At 43.5% G+C, this 19,944-nt stretch overlaps 1 protein-coding gene across 15 annotated transcripts in view; it reads right to left on the bottom strand.

Moving 5' to 3' along the window:
• Positions 1-19,944, bottom strand: part of LOC110536085 (ankyrin-1) — a 190,857-nt gene that overhangs the window by 39,045 nt on the left and 131,868 nt on the right. For 10 of the 15 annotated variants that reach the window (XM_036935945.1, XM_036935949.1, XM_036935944.1 and 7 more), the window contains 24 exons: positions 17,164-17,262; positions 16,822-17,010; positions 13,695-13,793; positions 13,289-13,474; positions 13,028-13,126; positions 12,809-12,907; positions 12,530-12,628; positions 12,222-12,419; positions 12,024-12,122; positions 11,789-11,887; positions 11,554-11,652; positions 11,213-11,410; positions 10,964-11,062; positions 10,729-10,827; positions 10,441-10,638; positions 9,750-9,848; positions 8,976-9,074; positions 8,721-8,819; positions 8,544-8,636; positions 8,343-8,415; positions 8,050-8,070; positions 606-702; positions 313-391; positions 60-175 (listed from right to left, as the gene is read on the bottom strand). In XM_036935945.1, coding sequence (XP_036791840.1) covers positions 60-175; positions 313-391; positions 606-702; positions 8,050-8,070; positions 8,343-8,415; positions 8,544-8,636; positions 8,721-8,819; positions 8,976-9,074; positions 9,750-9,848; positions 10,441-10,638; positions 10,729-10,827; positions 10,964-11,062; positions 11,213-11,410; positions 11,554-11,652; positions 11,789-11,887; positions 12,024-12,122; positions 12,222-12,419; positions 12,530-12,628; positions 12,809-12,907; positions 13,028-13,126; positions 13,289-13,474; positions 13,695-13,793; positions 16,822-17,010; positions 17,164-17,262 — 2,735 coding nt within the window. The remainder of the gene's footprint in view (positions 1-59; positions 176-312; positions 392-605; positions 703-8,049; positions 8,071-8,342; positions 8,416-8,543; positions 8,637-8,720; positions 8,820-8,975; positions 9,075-9,749; positions 9,849-10,440; positions 10,639-10,728; positions 10,828-10,963; positions 11,063-11,212; positions 11,411-11,553; positions 11,653-11,788; positions 11,888-12,023; positions 12,123-12,221; positions 12,420-12,529; positions 12,629-12,808; positions 12,908-13,027; positions 13,127-13,288; positions 13,475-13,694; positions 13,794-16,821; positions 17,011-17,163; positions 17,263-19,944) is intronic. The other 5 variants (XM_036935939.1, XM_036935953.1, XM_036935942.1 and 2 more) reach the window with 4 other exon arrangements.

Genomic DNA, 19,944 nt, shown 5'->3' with positions numbered 1-19,944 from the left:
GGGTTGTGTACTGACCATGTGTGTATGGGTTAGACTTAGGGTTAGGGTTGTGAACTGACCCTGTGTGTATGGGGCTGGCCACAGGACTGACGTTGTCAGAAGTCTCTGTAGCTGGACTGCTGGGGATCAGGGAGTCGTCATCATACTCCCTATGTAATGGCATTGGAGTGTGTACCTAAAATATAGACCGAAAAACCTTGTCGTAGCATTTTTACTTTTCTACTCATCCTCCACAGGGTTACAGTGATATAAATATTTTCATTAATAATAAGGAAACCTCATGGGATTGAACCTAACCAGTTTGTTCTGTACCTGCTCCATCTCATGCTCTTTTAGGTGGACCATCTCTGGGGATACACAAGGTATCCTGGGAATGGCAGGCGAGTAGTTGCTGTTGGAGAGAAGAAAACAAGGAGTGTGTAGGGGATATATTCTCCTTCCACTTCCTACATCCCAGTATAGCTTTAACCCATCCATTCCCCATTCTTTACAATACCTCCACCTTTCTTTTACTACCAATATACCCCCATTCACTCACACTCTAACCCCAACCTTCTACCCCCCCACCCTAGGCCCCCTACACAGTGCCCAGCCCTCTCTCGTACTCCATAGATTTCTTGGGTGACAGGAAATCGTCATCATGGTCCTTCAAGTCATCCATCTTCATGTACCTGGCTCCTTCCGTCCCCAACAGCTCCTCCCCTTTAGACAACAACAAGAAGGGCAGAGAGAGAGGACAGACCGGGTCAGAGGGGTGTAATAGATAAAGACATACAAGATAACTGAAACATGTGAGTCAGAGTTAGAGAGCATAGAATGAGTTCAGTAAATATAACACAAGGTTCATATAGTAGTTCGGTTGGTGAGTTAAAGGGATTAGCTACTACACTCCACACACTGTGCATGTGTTAATGCTGTACATGTGTCAATGGAAAGAGATTTAGTGAAGCCACGGTCACAGTGAGACCCAAAGGCAGATGGAGGCAGATGGAGAGAGAGAACATGGAGAAAGACAGAAATAAGATGGCCCCTACACTTTGTTCAATATTAATCTCAAATGTGATGTGTTGAAATACTTTTCATCCATAAACTGTTTCCAGTAGTTGAATATTTGGAGCACAGCACATTGGATATGTATGGTAAAATATCCCAGATTTCCTTAACATCTGGAGAGTTACAATATGGCCCAGCATGAACTGAGTCTAAAACAAGACATCACCAGAGCCATGTCCATTGGGATTTTGCTGTCCCTTTAGACATAGTCCACGTCAACATGGACCCAATCTGGCACGATTAAACTGATTTAAACAGGGTTGAGAGGTTTCTTCTCTCCCTCTGGGAGTCCTGGCTGTGACAAAACACACAAAGTGCATAGAGTACTACTACATGGACACACAAGTGCACTGCACCAGAGATAGATAGAGGACTCATCATTGATTTTTAAAACAAAAAAACAACGTTTTTTTAAAGTGAGAAGCAGGGATTGGTCTGATTACGAAGTAGAAAGGAAATTCAGGTGAGCACCCAAATGCCTACTCCACCCATTCTCCACCAAGGTTTTCCAGCACACAGCTTTGACCTACTATAGTAGCTATGCCAAACAATGTGTATGCAGGTTGCTTAGGATTCAAACCTTCTCAAACTGCCTAATTCATACTCTTAGAAGAGGTGCTCCCACAATAATGGGATTTGTACCGCATACAATTTCAAGTATTGTATTTTTCACACACCACACTAATCCTTTTCTACTACCTTTTCAAACTTTTTATTATTATATGAAAGCAAGCTTTGCTTTTATACTTACAAGACCATCATTGATGGAGCGAGCTGTTTTGTATTGTATTAACATGGTGCCTGCCTGTAGTTCCACCTCCTTAAACCACTCCTGATTTCTGTAACCGTTAATTTACCTCTGTAATATTGACATAGGCTAAGAAACAATAATACACATTCACAATCGGCCCATATCTAAAAATACATACAGCCTAATTATATACAGTGGGGAGAACAATTATTTGATACACTGCCGATTTTACAGGTTTTCCTACTTACAAAGCATGTAGAGGTCTGTAATTTTTTATCATAGGTACACTTCAACTGTGAGAGACGGAATCTAAAACAAAAATCCAGAAAATCACATTGTATGATTTTTAAGTAATTACTTTGCATTTTATTGCATGACATAAGTATTTGATCACCTACCAACCAGTAAGAATTCCATCTCTCACAGACCTGTTAGTTTTTCTTTAAGAAGCCCTCCTCTTCTCCACTCATTACCTGTATTAACTGCACCTGTTTGAACTCATTACCTGTATAAAAGACACCTGTCCACACACTCAATCAAACAGACTCCAACCTCTCCACAATGGTCAAGACCAGAGAGCTGTGTAAGGAAACAGGAATAAAATTGTAGACATGCACAAGGCTGGGATGGGCTACAGGACAATAGGCAAGCAGCTTGGTGAGAAGGCAACAACTGTTGGCGCAATTATTAGAAAATGGAAGAAGTTCAAGAAGATGAAGATGACGGTCAATCACCCTCGGTCTGGGGCTCCATGCAAGATCTCACCTCGTGGGGCATCAATGATCATGAATAAGGTGAGGGATCAGCCCAGAACTACACGGCAGGACCTGGTCAATGACCTGAAGAGAGCTGGGACCACAGTCTCAAAGAAAACCATTAGTAACACACTACGCCGTCATGGATTAAAATCCTGCAGCGCACGCAAGGTCCCCCTGTTCAAGCCAGTGCATGTCCAGGCCCGTCTGAAGTTTGCCTATGACCATCTGGATGATCCAGAGGAGGAATGGGAGAAGGTCATGTGGTCTGATGAGACATAAATAGAGCTTTTTGGTCTAAACTCCACTCGCCGTGTTTGGAGGAAAAAGGATGAGTACAACCCCAAGAACACCATCCAAACCGTGAAGCATGGAGGTGGAAACATCATTCTTTGGGGATGCTTTTCTGCAAAGGGGACAGAATGACTGCACCGTATTGAGGGGAGGGTGGATGGGGCCATGTATCGCTAGATCTTGGCCAACAACCTCCTTCCCTCAGTAAGAGCATTGAAGATGGGTTGTGGCTGGGTCTTACAGCATGACAACGACCCGAAACACACAGTCAGGGAAACTAAGGAGTGGCTCCGTTAAAAAGCTTCTCAAGGTCCTGGAGTGGCCTAGCCAGTCTCCAGACCTGAACCCAATAGAATCTTTGGAGGGAGCTGAATGTCCGTATTGCCCAGCGACAGCCCCGAAACCTGAAGGATCTGGAGAAGGTCTGTATGGAGGAGTGGGCCAAAATCCCTGCTGCAGTGTGTGCAAACCTGGTCAAGAACTACAAGAAATGTGTGATCTCTGTAATTGCAAACAAAGGTTTCTGTACCAAATATTAAGTTCTGCTTTTGTGATGTATCAAATATTTATGTCATGCAAATTAATTACTTAATCATACAATGCGATTTTCTGTATTTTTGTTTTTGTCTCACAGTTGAAGTGTACCTATGATAAAAAATTACAGACCATGCTTTGTAAGTAGGAAACACTGCCGATTTTGCAGGTTATCAAATACTTCTTCTCCCCACTGTATATACAGTGCCTTGCGAAAGTATTCGGCCCCCTTGAACTTTGCGACCTTTTGCCACATTTCAGGCTTCAAACATAAAGATATAAAACTGTATTTTTTTGTGAAGAATCAACAACAAGTGGGACACAATCATGAAGTGGAACGAAATTTATTGGATATTTCAAACTTTTTTAACAAATCAAAAACTGAAAAATTGGGCGTGCAAAATTATTCAGCCCCTTTACTTTCAGTGCAGCAAACTCTCTCCAGAAGTTCAGTGAGGATCTCTGAATGATCCAATGTTGACCTAAATGACTAATGATGATAAATACAATCCACCTGTGTGTAATCAAGTCTCCGTATAAATGCACCTGCACTGTGATAGTCTCAGAGGTCCGTTAAAAGCGCAGAGAGCATCATGAAGAACAGGGAACACACCAGGCAGGTCCGAGATACTGTTGTGAAGAAGTTTAAAGCCGGATTTTGATAAAAAAAGATTTCCCAAGCTTTAAACATCCCAAGGAGCACTGTGCAAGCAATAATATTGAAATGGAAGGAGTATCAGACCACTGCAAATCTACCAAGACCTGGCCGTCCCTCTAAACTTTCAGTTCATACAAGGAGAAGACTGATCAGAGATGCAGCCAAGAGGCCCATGATCACTCTGGATGAACTGCAGAGATCTACAGCTGAGGTGGGAGACTCTGTCCATAGGACAACAATCAGTCGTATATTGTACAAATCTGGCCTTTATGGAAGAGTGGCAAGAAGAAAGCCATTTCCTAAAGATATCCATAAAAAGTGTTGTTTAAAGTTTGCCACAAGCCACCTGGGAGACACACCAAACATGTGGAAGAAGGTGCTCTGGTCAGATGAAACCAAAATTGAACTTTTTGGCAACAATGCAAAACGTTATGTTTGGCGTAAAAGCAACACAGCTGAACACACCATCCCCACTGTCAAACATGGTGGTGGCAGCATCATGGTTTGGGCCTGCTTTTCTTCAGCAGGGACAGGGAAGATGGTTAAAATTGATGGGAAGATGGATGGAGCCAAATACAGGACCATTCTGGAAGAAAACCTGATGGAGTCTGCAAAAGACCTGAGACTGGGACGGAGATTTGTCTTCCAACAAGACAATGATCCAAAACATAAAGCAAAATCTACAATGGAATGGTTCAAAAATAAACATATCCAGGTGTTAGAATGGCCAAGTCAAAGTCCAGACCTGAATCCAATCGAGAATCTGTGGAAAGAACTGAAAACTGCTGTTCACAAATGCTCTCCATCCAACCTCACTGAGCTCGAGCTGTTTTGCAAGGAGGAATGGGAAAAAATTTCAGTCTCTCGATGTGCAAAACTGATAGAGACATACCCCAAGCGACTTACAGCTGTAATCGCAGCAAAAGGTGGCACTACAAAGTATTAACTTAAGGGGGCTGAATAATTTTGCACGCCCAATTTTTCAGTTTTTGATTTGTTAAAAAAGTTTGAAATATCCAATAAATGTCGTTCCACTTCATGATTGTGTCCCACTTGTTGTTGATTCTTCACAAAAAAATACAGTTTTATATCTTTATGTTTGAAGCCTGAAATGTGGCAAAAGGTCGCAAAGTTCAAGGGGGCCGAATACTTTCGCAAGGCACTGTATATATTATTTAATAGCAGGACACTGTAAAGTCCTCTGAAGAGTATGAATTAAGCTGTTTGAGAGTTGAATCCTAAGTAACCTACACACATTGTTTGAAGAACAATGGACAAACATAGCTACTGTCAAAGTTGTGTGCTGGAAAACCTTGGTAGAGCATAAGTGAAGTAGGCATTGTGGTGCTCATGTGAATTTAATTTATTTTTCAGCCTCAGACCAATCCTTACTTCTCACTTAATGTAGTTTTTAATTTCCATGGTTTTTATATCGGAAGGTGATTATACAAAATTAAATTAGGTGTCTTTCGAAAATGTCACGTGTACTTCAAATTATGTAAAAGATAAAAGTATGTGTGTCTCTCGCATAATTTATTGTCAAGGGCCCAGTTTCCCAGCATCACAAAGCTAAGTTCATCAGAACCATTGCATTTTTACTACCTCATCGTACCATAGCTTGGTCTATCTAGCTAGTTTTGCTATGCCCATTGCAAGATAGCTAGCTGTGTGACAGTTTCCCAAAGTTTGGCTTTGAACCTATTTAGCTATGTTTTGTGGAAAATACAAGTGTCTAGGTCAGCAGTTTACACATGATGACTTTAGCCTTATATGAAAAACCTTACTTGGCAAAATATAGCTAGCTTTCCTCGCTTGTTGTTTAGCTACCTAGTCAACATTAGCTCTCATCTGACTGGTATAACGTTATGTTAGCTAGCTAGCTACCCAGCTAATTAAAACAAAACTACATTAATTGGCTAGCTACCGTTATTTGCCTGTTCGTTAGCAAGCTTCCAGCAGACTGGCGTTAGCTAACTACACAGGCTAGCTGTTGGACTTGGACAAGCAACAAAACATTAGCTAGACAGCTACCGAGTAAATCTACATATCTGTTTGCACGTATTGATTAACCTCAGCTTGAATATCACCATAAAGCTAGCTATGTACAGTAGCCTAGGTTTGTTCGCGTTCGCATACACCTTATGATTGGCAGCCTGGTGCAGATGTGTTGTTGCCGAGCAACCGACATGGTGTTAGATCGCTGAGCTTTGGCTGAAAAATATGTTAGCATTGTCAGAAATGCTACAAAAGGTAGCAAGCAGCATATCGTTGGTTCATAATGGACAGAAATGAGAAATGTTAAAAATCTGGTATGTCGTTCTCTGTAACGACTGGACGGCTCATGGCGAGAAGCGGGGTGTTTTGAATTTAACATTGCGCTTCAATCAATCCCTACTATAGTCGAGCCGACCAGAATGACTATACTATCCTATTTTAGCATGGACATTGCCATTGAGGGCTTCCGCCATTTTAAAGTAGTCAAAGTAGTCAACTGGTTGGGGATTCCTACGGGTTGTAGCCTCAATTGTGCTGCCCATGCTGTTACAGATGCTATAATGGCTCAGATATAAAGATGAGTCCTCCATCTATCTTTGACTGCCACACACATACAATTATGCACAGTAATGCAGACACACAATCTCAGCACAGGAGTATGTACTTCACAAGAGACTGGCATGATATATTCACGAAAGCATCCATGCATCTCATTTCCATCTATGAATTCATTATGCTATTATGTTTTCTTGTTTGTGTTGTTCTACCCCTCTTAGTTTCTACCAGGAAGCTAAGGCAGGTTATGGTTACGGACCCCCTCAAACCCTGAGATTAATGGACAGAAGTCACCAGCACCAAATAAAGGCAATTGCTCCGTTAATGCATGTTTTTGTGTCTGTGTATCAGCACAAAAGGTGTTAGGGTTGGCTTCGGTGAGTGTTTGAGTGGGTGCATGGATGTGGCCCAGAGCCAAGTCAATGTTCTACTTCATCAGGTTCAAAATGTGTCAACTTATCTCTTGAGCGCTGTGTGTCAGATGTTTTCAAAAACAGAAGTGTAAACAGAAGTGTAATATTAAAATATTACTTGTCTATTATATATTTGAACATTGTAGTGAGTAGGTTATATGTGTCGTTAAGGCAGCAACTAGACTACTTTCTAATTTTAGACCAACAGTGTCAATTTTTCAGTTTAGTTATCATCGAGCTAAAAATACTAGGGTGTGACGTCCTCTGACATCACTGTCAAGGGTGTTGTAATGTTTACGCTGTGAACTTTACTGGTTGATCAGACACCCGTGGGTCTAATGAAGACTTGTGTGCAAAATGTATTTTTTTCACAGTCACTGTGTTTTCATTTCCTTACACAGTATATGTACACCAATGGAAACACACATAGCACGTACACACACATCTTTACAAACTACAGACACAAACTATACAAATAACAGCCGATGTAATGAAGGAACATTAATAAAAACATCAAACCAACAAGACAAATTCAGAAAACACCATCAACATCTTGGAATGTTGATACAGTACAGTAGCTTTGGCACATTTTTTTTTTACCAGAGAATTCCATTTTCACCTTGATAAAAAAATGGTAGTGAGTGGTTTGATGAACTGAATGGGTGAGTGTCCAGTCTCCACTACTGGGCTTTTCTCTTAGAGTACTGTAGGCTGGTGAGGACAGCCATCCCTAGCCCCCCAGCTGTGGTGACATGGAGAGAGAGATACTGTAGAGTACTGATCTGATCTGGGGAGTTAGTGACTGAGAGTCAGGTCTATGTTACTGGAGGGATAAAGAAAGGTTATAGACATGAAACCATGAAACGCATGCACCACATTGAACATCAGGAGAGAGACAGTCCCAAAAGGACCAGGTGTAGAAGAAGAGAGGTGGAGAGAAAGAGAACCAGAGAGAAAGACGGCAAGAGCTTGAAATGGAGCCACACACTCTAAGACGACCTATGAGCACTGCACAGAGAAGAGAGAAGGAGACAGTCATACCCATTGTTAGCTGTGCAATTCCTAAAAAAAATCAAAAGGTGAAAGAGGGATATTTTAGGAGGCCCTGCAATATTATAAAATCATTTGCAATAAGTCTGTTCAAATTGTTCATACATTTTTAAAGACAGAATGGACTGGCAACTAACTGTACTGCAAGATATGAGGATTTGTATTAATAAGAAATTAATGTACAAAATATCTCCTATCTTCCCAAAAAGAGGAGAAAGTGTGTTCTGTGGGGTATCTGTCTTCGTGTGTTCTACTGTCTGTAAATTATTGTAAGTGTTGTGTACCTTCATCCTCTGATACGTCCAATATCTCATCCACTGTTTCTGGGAAACTCATACGATGTTTCTCTGTGGTGGTCTGAGGGAGAGAATGGCAGAAGAGAGACAGGTTCAAGATGAGACAAAGAGTATGGAAGGATTGTCTGCATTGAGTCAGAAGGAGTGTAATATAAATATTTGAAGAGTTGGTACTTGTTTACTCCTTACAATGGAAACCGTCTCCTCTGTGACCAGTTTGAGAACGTCGATTACGGAGATGTACCCCAACCGCTTGGCGATGGACAGGGCTGACGTACCGTTCTAACAGACAGAGAGAGAGAGTGAGGTGGAGGGATCGAGGGATGAGTGGAGGAGTGAAAGAGAGTGAAAAGCAGTGGTACTTACAGTGGTGACCTCGTTGGGCGGGGCTCCATGTTTGAGCAATAAGGTGACGATATCTGTGTGGCCCTGTTGGGCTGCCTGGTGCAGTGCAGTGTAACCAACCTGGGGGAAAGAGACACAAACATTAACATACTGACGAGACACAATGGAAGGAATCACATCACATAGCCAGATCATATTTACTGTGATTCACTGTTAAAATCAAAGGATCACTTTGTGTAAGTGTAGTTCCATTGATGTCCAGAGGGAGGTGCTCACCTTGGTCTTGCTGTTGACGTTGGACTGCTGCTGCAGGAGGAACTTCACCATCTTTACATTGCCATAGTGGCAGGCAACATGGAGAGGGGTGTATCCCATCTGAAAGAGAGATTAGGATCCCATCAGTATCCAATACAACCAGCACAGACTTACTACGAGACAGACAGTTAACTAAACACTGAGTCACATGATTACAAATTCAACACATACACACTACACAATATCTATAGTATGTCTCCTACCATATATACTCTGCGGTTGACATACTAAGTTTCAGGGTAGGAGGCCCTAGCTGGCCTGAGGGTACGTAGGCTGTGTAATGATGATGGTAATGTAACCCTGAGACAGGAGAACCAGTCAGTGGCTATTTATACTAAGGAGAGGAAAGGTCACGTCTCAGATACTGTATCTGCCATGGAGCCCCCATCGTTCACTATGTAGCACTGTTACTGTTAGGTCCCATACCACACTGACCTTGCATTAAGATTCACTGAGGTTAAGATTAGCTTCAGATAGCAATGAACTGTAACAGTGATAAGGCAGGGGTGTGTACTTTATATCAACTTTCTACAACCTGGCACAAAGGAGAAGTGTTCATGTTGGGTGGAATGCAATTCTCTACTGCAATATCATATTATCTACTGAGATGCTTTAAAAATTAAAGGTGTTTACAGACTCCAGAGGTGGTACAGTGTGTCGCTGGATGCTACTGAGCAGAGAGAGACTTTTGTGTCCCTTGCCTTGTCCCAGAGGTCAACAGGAGTGTGGTCTTACCCGTGTGGCAGCATACACTGATGCCCCTTGCTTCACCAGGATGTCAGCGATGCCCACGTGGCCTTCCTGTGCCACCAGGTGGAGAGGAGTCAGTCCACTCTGAGGGGAGAGGAGCCAGGAGCAAAAATCAGGCATATTGTTACAGCAGAACTAACCTAACGTCGCAGTCATAAAGAATCACCTGAGCGGGATGCCCCACATCTGGTCATAACAACAAAATAAAAAACTGTCTTCTGCACTGTTCAACCAATCCAGTAAATATGGAGGAGGAGTTAAGATAGAGTGTTGCCTTGTTCATATTCTGGAGGGAAACAACTTCAGAGAGCAAGCTAGCACATATCATAGATACATAGCTGCTAGACTGATATTAGCTAGCGTTATCTAGCAATAATGGAATCTCCGACAAAGTTGACACCAACAAAATTTGTATGAGGTGTCTGTCGACTTTGTGGCAAGAATTAATCTCAAAGAAAGAAAGGCACTATCTATAGCTGTCCGCTATATATTTCACCGGGGACTGTAAACAGTGAGCGAAAGTTCAAAAGTGAATGTCGTGTCACAGGCTGTCTTTCTTTTCCCATAAAAACCAGATGTTTCCGGTTTCTCCCGACCCGCTGAGGTTGCAGCAGTACTAACAGCTTTCACCCAAATAATCTTAACTCCTTCCCTGCATCAGTCCCTGAGGCCTCACCTTGTTCCCCAGGTTGACGTTGGCCTGTTTGGAGATGAGCAGGGCTACCATGTCAGGCCGGCCCTCCTGAGCTGCCAGGTGAAGGGGCGTGACCCCCTGGAGGGATTCAGCATTGGCCGAGGCGCCGTACTGCAGCAGGCTGTTGGCAACCTCCACCTGGTTCTGCTTGGAAGCTATGTGGAGAGGGGTGTAGCCATTCTGAAACAAGAGGACCGGAGTTAATGGTTATGAGTGCATTGTAAGATGATATCTGCGTCTGTGAGTATGTGTGTGTGTGTAGTCTCTCACCCTAGCTGCACTGTGTGGGGAGCCTCCCTTGCTGACCAGCAGATTAACCACGTCCAGGTTGTTGTGATGGACAGCCACATGGAGAGAAGTCAGTCCATTCTAAAGGTAAAGGAGACACACACATATAAACCACCATAACTTAACTCTAACATCTTTCCATCTGAAATACCTTGACCCTTCCCTCCCAACATCCCTGTTCTTCCCCCCTCCCTATGTTCTCCAACCCTTACTGTACCTTGCCAGAAGCGTTAGGATTGGCCCCTCTCTCCAGCAGCAGCTCTGCCACGTCCACTTTGCCATATTTAGAAGCCACATGGAGAGGAGTGAAGCCTTTCTGCAGAGACATCCCAGATAGAGAGACGTCAGGGAGAGACCACAGACCACACAGTCCCACACAGAGAAAAGGTTAGGAGTGTGTAAGTATTAGACAGTTGATAGAGGGGTGTGTATGTAGAGTGTGTGGGCATTGGACAACAGACTGTACCTTGGTCATCTTGGTCTGCTGGGCCTCCATGTCCAGTAGGATGCGTGTAGTCTGAGTGTGTCCCTCACGGGCAGCGATGTGGAGGGGTGTGTGTCCGGCTGTGGTGGTGGAGTTGGGGTTGGCCTTGTGTTCCAGCAGCAGAGTTACCAGCTCCTTGTGGCCCATCCGACACGCACAGTGGAGCGGTGTCTGGTCATCCTGGACAGGGTGTGGCGGAGGAGAGGAGAGAGGGAGAGAAGAGGAGAGATAAATATACATGGGAGTCAAGTGGCAAGATAATTTAATGTTGTTTAGATTGTGTGTGTGTGTGTGTGTGTGTGTGTGTGTGTGTGTGTCATTACCTTTGCCTTGGCGTCTACTGGTGCTGCATTGGTCAGTAAGAACTCTGCCACCTCATAGTGTCCAGCTCTACATGCCATGTGGAGAGGAGTCTCCACTTTCTGCTCACACATAACCAGGCAAACACATGTGTGTGAGCAGTGTAAATCACTGACACAAAAACATTGTGAAAATTGTCCAGAGTAGCTGGTTCGGTCAGTGATGAGGTGGGTGGATGGGTAACATTCGGGTACTCACTACATTGGAAGCACTGGGAGAAGCCCCCTTCTGTACCAGATGGGTGACTATTTTGCGGTGGCCCATGAACGAGGCCACGTGTAGAGGAGTCAGGCCAGACTTGGGAGAGAAAAAACAAGCAATGAAAGAATCACGTAGAAATAAAGATATCCATCCCTCTCTCCTTGGTAGAATCCCTCTCTTTTCTTACCCTAGATTACATTCAAACTCTTTCTCTTGCCCCTGTCTCTCTCACCTCTGTCACAGCCTCTAGGGACGCTGAGTGTTTGAGCAGGTGGTCCATCACACGCATGTGGTTCTTCTTACAGGCAATGTGAAGCGGAGTGAAACCATTCTGAGAACACAATACAACAGCATGGTCACGAAGGCAACACACTTCAACAAAGATGTGTGGTAGGTATATGTGGTAGGTATTTATGAGTGTAGTACTGACCAGTGCACGGGAGTTGGGTTTTGCTCCCTTGTCCAGCAGCACTTTGGCCATGCGGTGGTGCCCACAGTGGGCTGCCACGTGCAGGGGGGTCAGGTGGTCCAATGTGATGTCATCAATCTCAGCGTTGTATTGCAGGAGTTGTCTCACACAGTCCATGTGGTCCCCCTGTGCTGACATGTGGATGGGAGACAGGCCGTTCTATAGGAAAGAGAGAGCGATACAATCCATGACTTATTGTGTTGTGTGCGTACAGTATTTGAGAACAACAGTCCAGAAATCAGGCCTTGGTGGGTTAGTGTTATGTGTACCTTGGTCTTGGCCTGGATGGGAGCCCCTTGGTCCAGTAGGATCTCAATGATCCTCACGTGTCCGTTCCTGGCTGCACAGTGCAGTGGAGTCAACTCATCCTGGGAGGGAGGGAGGGAGGGAGGGAGGGAGGGAGGGGGGAGAGAGAGTGTGTGTGAGAGAGAGAGAGACAGGACAGTTAACACCTGGACTTGGACAATATGGCATTGTATGTGTAACAGGGCAGGACCTGACCAGATGAGGTAGAGAGAAAGACACGGGGAGGGGATGCAGTACAGTACCTTGGTCTTGGCATCAATCTGTGCCCCTCGGTCCAGCAGGAGTCGTACCATGATCACGTTCCCCCGCCTGGATGCGATGTGCAAAGGTGTGATGCCATTCTAGAGAGAAATACATACACATTAAGTAGGGGATCGACAGTAAGACCATAAAGAGACCAGTGAGGGACTGGTAACAATACTATGTGTCAGTGATACTAGGGCAGAGGGGAGCAGACATACCTTAGGGGTGAAATTGACATTGGCTCCTCTGTTGAGCAACAATTGGGCTACGTTCAGGTTCTCGTAGTGTGCGGCGATATGGAGCGGTGTGAAGCCTGTCTATAGTGACACACAGGAGACCATACCTTATTCTATACAGCTCTAAAACTGACGGCCTCTAATTCTACAAGTATCATCGTCACTCACTGTGGCACACACTAAACTAAAATGTGCCACTAAAGTGAAGACTAACACACAAACAAACACACAGTGAGTACCTACCTTGCTCAGGACGTCTGCGTTAGGGTCGTTCTGTAGAAGCACGGCAGCTGTGCGTGTGTCATCATTCCGCGCCGCAATGTGCAGCGCGGGGAGACGGACTTTTCCCTTGGTGCCATAGTTGATGAGCAGGGCCACGACATTCTCATGTCCCTGCTGAAGAGCCACGGCGAGAGGGGTGAAGCCATCCTGACAGAGGAAAGAGGAGGAGACAGAGCTCAAGAAAGGTTAAGTGACCTAAAGAAACAGATAGCGAAGGGAAGGACAGTGAGAGTCAAAAGGATTGATAAGTGATGGAGGGAATAGTGCAGGAGGTGTAGTGGTGTAGGTGTAAATGGAATAATTTCCTGCTTATTCCTTTCTGATTTCGGGAATCTTCCAACCCTATGCTCTGCTGATTGGCTGTTACCTCAGTGGGAAGGCTTTGATTGGCCCCGTTCTCCAAAAGGAACTTCACAACTTCTAGATGATTCTCTTGTGAGGCCATGTAGAGCGGAGTGAAGCCCTTCTGTTACAGACAGACACATACATGGACACACACACACAGGGAGGGGCACAACACAGCAACACAGTAGCACAACACACACACACACACACACACACACACACACACACACACACACACACACACACACACACACACACACACACACACACACACACACACACACACACACACACACACACACACACACACACACACACACACACACACACAGAGGAAGGAAGCACAGGCACACAGAAAGACAGGAAGGCAGACAGATATTAACATAGAGTTGCATTGAGTTAATACACTCTTAGAAAAAAGGGTTCCAAAAGGGTTCTTCGGCTGTCCCGTCAGGAGAACCTTTTTTGCTTCCACTTAGAACCCTTTTTGGTTCCAGGTCGAACTCTTTTGGTTTCTACCTGGAACCAAAAAGGGTTCTTCAAAGGGTTCTCCTATAAGGACTGCCAAAGAACCCTTTTAGGCTCTAGATACCCTTTTCTTGTAAGAGTGTACGTTGGCCTAACGTCATGTTTCAGTTGGGGGTTGGGTCAAATGCAGGAGCTTATGCACACCCAAAAAATGTTAGTAGAGGTGCTGACTAACGGAATAGTAAACTGAAACTGTGTAAAAATAAAGAAAGTTTCACATTATATAAGTGCTCCCAACAACTTTCTTTATTCTTACTCAATCAGGGTTGGAGTCAATTCGGAATTTAATTGCAAATTTCTTCTTAATTAGGCATCCTACAGTAGCACCTATAGTTTTCTGTGTTCTCCTAGTTCTTTCTGTGTTTTTTTATGGGGTCAATATCACACTTTAAGTATTGAATTCAAAATAAAATACAAATAAATTATGAAAAAAGATATATTTTCAAGGAAAAGTTAAATAATGGAAGTTGAAATCATAAACAAAGCAAGATCAAATTATTTTAAAACTATTGCAAGAAGGATTTTCAGTTAAACTATTCCAAGAACCAACCAACCAACCAACCAACCCTCTCTCTCTCTCTCTCTCTCTCTCTCTCTCTCTCTCTCTCTCTAAATGCTTGGCTATGAAAAGCCAACTGACATTTACTCCTGAGGTGCTGACCTGTTGCACCCTCTACAACCACTGTGATTATTATTTGACCCTGCTGGTCGCCTGTAAACGTTTGAACATCTTGAAGAGCGATCTGGCCTTAATGGCCATGTTTTGTTATAATCTCCACTCGGCACAACCAGAAGAGGACTGGCCACCTCTCAGAGCCTGGTTCCTCTCTAGGTTTCTTCCTATGTTCCTGCCTTTCGACAGAGTTTTTCGCTAGCCACAGTGCTTTCACGTCTGCATTGCTTGCTGTTTGAGGTTTTAGGTTGGGTTTCTGTATAACCACTATTTGACATTTGATTTGATTTGGTAGGCTAAACGGATTCAATAGGGTTGGTTGTTGGAAAAGTTGAACTTAAAAAGTATTTTTACATTGGTTTTCAAATAGTTTGTTCTTCCTTTTAAATTAGACTTTTGCTCACGCTAAAAAAACATTTGCTTTCATTTAATTTTGTTGTTTTTTATATCAATATTGATACTTTTTGGGGGGGTTTTGATCTACATTTTCAACTTCATTTTTCATGTTTACAATTCATTTGATTTTGAATTCAATACTTAAGGCATGAAATTGACCCCATTGTTGTTCATTTTTGTCAATATCTCAACAACACATTGGTAAAAACGTCTAATTTGGCAGGATGTTAGAACCCATAATGCATACCTATGGTGCCAACATTAGCACTCATTGGCCCCTAGGTGCAGTTCATTAAAAACCATGCACACATTCAAAACACATTCAAAACATTAGCCCAAACTATCAAATCCAACTCGTACAGATGATTGACAACATGTCCCTGAAGATATGTTCCAAGTTAAGTGATACATTAAAAAAAAACATGGAAACCACAGATCATCAAACTTTGACCAAAAAGTGCTAGCGTAATGCTAAATTGCTTAAAAAATCTTCTTCTCATAAACCACAACTCAGATTCACCCAATATTTGGTATGTAGAATCTCTGAACTAGTCCCTAGCTAAATTAACTAGTTCCTAGCGAGGGATATGGCTATTCTACGCCAGTGGAGGGCACTACTGTTCACTGAAGGCTATTACTATTGAACCATAGGAATTTGGTAAACATGAAGTTGGAAGGGACAGTAGTCTATGGCGGTAGCATGGTAGCATGTATTAGACATAACTCATTACATATTAGAGGTAGAATCTTGCAACTTGGAAAACATGCAATTGATAAACATGCTTATTAAAGGTATGGCCTTTGCCCATTTCATTGCCAGAGTGCCCAATGGGTGACCAAGATATACTATTTCTATTGCTCAGACCCTGTTAATGCTGCTCACAGCTATGTTTCCAATTCAAATATTGATTTGAATTGGCCACATACCACAGGCAGCAGAAATGTAATTTAATTTTAACTAAAGGAAGCACAATTGAATTAAATGAAATTCAATTAAATGCTAATTGCTAATATATTTTACAATTCACAGTACAAATATTTATTTTGACATCATGTATGGTAATACTATGTATAACATTGAATTATTTCAGTTTTTAAATTCCTCTTAAAATGAGTTTAAATCATTAAAGTGGTCTGGAAATATTCTGAGATCATTTTGTAGTTGGTCTGTAATAATTCCTAATTCTCTTGCATGTTATGAAATATTGGAAAAAAATACATTTCCCATTAGATCAAACACTCCAGAATGGAAGGGAACCTAACATTTCATGACAAAAATCTAAATACTGTTGACATATCTGAGTTATAATCAAGCTTATGTTTGAAATGGTATCTATATTTGTTTTAGTAATAAGTGGCAGATGTGGCAACGGAATGCGACTTTCATGTTTCATGTCTCAGTTGAATTTCTTTGAATTAATCTCTGCTTTCTTTAATTCAAATTCACATTTCAATTCATGGTTTGAATTGAAATACATTCAGAAATTCAGACCCCAAACCCTGAGTTCCATGCAGTATAATGCAGCATAACTGTATTATAACTGTTTCTAACTGTATGGTTATCCGTTGTGGCTGGTGGCTCCTCTGCGGGGGGCTCTGCCAGGGGGGTCGGGGTCTCATCCGACACTGGCTGGGGTCTCACCTGGGACTGGGCATTGATGTTGGCCCCGTAATTTACCAGCTCTGCCACCACTTGCTCCTGCCCAGCCAGGGCAGCAATGTGCAGAGCTGTGTTGCCTTTCTGTGGAGGCACAGGACAAGAGAAGACATGAGGAATACGTTTTAATAAGTACAATAATTGAATCATTCAGTATATTGTACTTTGGTGGTGACATAGGCTTAAGGAGTTCATGGGTGTGGTAATGTGGCATAGTGTATGAGGTTGACTGAGTACCTTAGTCTGGGTTTCCACATCGATGCCTCCATGTAGTAACTCCAGCACCATTTTAACGTGGCCTTCTTTAGAGGCCAAATGCAACCCGTTCAGCCCGTTCTGAGGGAGGAGAGAGAGAAGAGGAGACCTCACACTGTAGGGTCCCTAACACACTGATCACACTGAACACACTGCATACTGACACACACCAAAGGATCAGATCCTCAGACTAGCACTGATCTTCTTATTATACAGCACCTGCTAGATGTATAAAATGCAAAAGCATGTTACTGAGCCAAACTGTACCTTATGGTCAGGACAAACAGCTTCAACACATACAGCATCTACCAGATATTAACTGTGCTTATTTAGCAATAATGGTGACCGGAAAGGTGATGAAGATGATGGTGAGGAGGAGGAAGAGGATGGGAGGGGGATGGCAGGCCGGTGGTCTCGGGGCTGGGAAGAATACGAGTCGTGTGGGATAGGTCTGACCTCACACAGCCTTCCTTCAGCCACACAGGACATGTGAGGTTGGACCTTTCCCACACCACTGATATTATTCCTCTGAGTGGAGAGACCACAGCACACCATCACTCTACTGCAGACGGGGGGAGGGGAGAGGGGGGAAGGGAGGAGGGGGGAGCATAGATGAGAAAGAAAAACAGGTGAAAGGAAGAAGGGATGATGCAAAAGAAGAAGAGCGAGTAAGAGAGAAATAACTTAAGGGGTTAAGAGGATGTGAGGAGGGTTGAGGGGAAGGAAGGGAGGGAGGGGAGGCAGAGAGGCAATGCGGCTGGGTGGCTGGTGAGCTAGCCCATGGCAGAGGCTTCTACTCAGACTGGGTACGAGAGACACGACTGCCACAGCAAAGCCTCTACCTAACCTCCATCAGACCGACACCGCACGAATAAATACAACAACAATACATGGTGACGCTCACTACTCACACACAACACAGAACTAATATCACTTCCACAACCACATTCAACACACTTTTCAAAACACACAATTCCCCCCAAAACACACAATTCCAAAAAAAAACAACACAATTCCAAAACACTAATACGGACTTGGTTTGAAATGACACACATTGCATTAATTCATACATGACTTGAAGAAGAATGGCATGAGCCTGGCTGTCAATGGTATCCTGAGACTGCAGATAAACTGTTCAGGTTATGTCTGTAGTGTTCCTGTTTGTCCACAGGGTGACTCTCTTTAGCAGCCTGAGGTCTTTCTACAGTTACTTAATCATACAATTGCATATAATTATGTAAAGATAATATAGTACACATAAATACATTCACTGTATTGACTACATTCGCTCTATGCATTGAATCCTATGTTAGTAATGAGATTTACAGCTGTGAATGTGCTTGATGCTAATCTTGATTGTAGCACACACACACACACAACTCTGCTTTGTTTGTGTGGCCTGTGGGCAGCCCCATTCCCCTCACGATGTGGCCATTTCTGGCCACCATGGGAGAAGCCGTCAGGGTAAAGCAGGCAGGATGGAGGAGAGTGGCTAGAGGAGTAACTCCTGCCCTATTTAACACCTCCCCATCAGTCCCACTCAGTCCTTCCTGTCAACTGCTGCTAGGAGACTGGCTACCTGGGTCTCCAAACTCTCTCTCTCTCTCTCTCTCTCTCTCTCTCTCTCTCTCTCTCTCTCTCTCTCTCACACACACACACACATATTTCAAACACTGAAATCTAACACACAAAAATAAACACATACAGTAATTTCCATTCAACACAAACAATGATATAACGTACATGCAGTCAGAGACAATCCACAAAAGTAGGTACTGGAGCAGAACAGAACACACTGTACACTGAGTTAGACCCAGAGCCAAGACAGACATTCTGCTTGCTGATATCACATCAAACACATTCCAAGCCAAAGCTCTCACTGAGAGACAGAGAGAGAGAGAGAGAGAGACGATGGATGTGTCTCAAATGGCACCCTGTTCCCTATGTAGTGCTATGGGCCCTGGTCAAAAGTAGTGCATTATTTAGGGAATATTGTGCCATTTGGGATTCACTCAATCACCTCATTCCAATAGAGAGGGGATCATTACAGCCATCTCACAGTAACAGTCAGCATGTTATCTACATAAGGGTTTCTTAGATTGCTTCTGAAACATGTGTTTGTGAGATGCCCTACACTGACTAGACTAGTGTTAACCAGTGACTAGACTAGTGTTAACCAGTGACTAGACTAGTGTTAACCAGTGACTATACTAGTGTTAACCAGTGCCCTGCACTGACTAGACTAGTGTAAAACCAGTGACTACACTAGTGTTAACCAGTGCCCAACACTTACTAGACTAGTGTTAACCAGTGCCCTACACTTACTAGACTAGTGTTAACCAGTGCACTGTCTAGACTAGTGTTAACCAGTGCCCTACACTGACTAGACTAGGGTTAACCAGTGCCCTACACTGACTAGGCTAGGGTTAACCAGTGCCCTACACTGACTAGACTAGGGTTAACCAGTGCCCTACACTGACTAGGCTAGGGTTAACCAGTGCCCTACACTGACTAGACTAGGGTTAACTAGTGCCCTACACTGACTAGACTAGGGTTAACCAGTGCCCTACACTGACTAGACTAGGGTTAACCAGTGCCCTACACTGACTAGACTAGGGTTAACCAGTGCCCTACACTGACTAGGCTAGGGTTAACCAGTGCCCTACACTGACTAGACTAGGGTTAACCAGTGCCCTACACTGACTAGGCTAGGGTTAACCAGTGCCCTACACTGACTAGACTAGGGTTAACCAGTGCCCTACA

The sequence above is a fragment of the Oncorhynchus mykiss genome, chromosome 11 (assembly GCF_013265735.2).
Source record: "Oncorhynchus mykiss isolate Arlee chromosome 11, USDA_OmykA_1.1, whole genome shotgun sequence".
Lineage (NCBI taxonomy): Eukaryota > Metazoa > Chordata > Actinopteri > Salmoniformes > Salmonidae > Oncorhynchus > Oncorhynchus mykiss.
The sequence above is the reverse complement of the archived record's forward strand: the minus strand, read 5'-3'. Positions and strand labels throughout refer to the sequence as shown.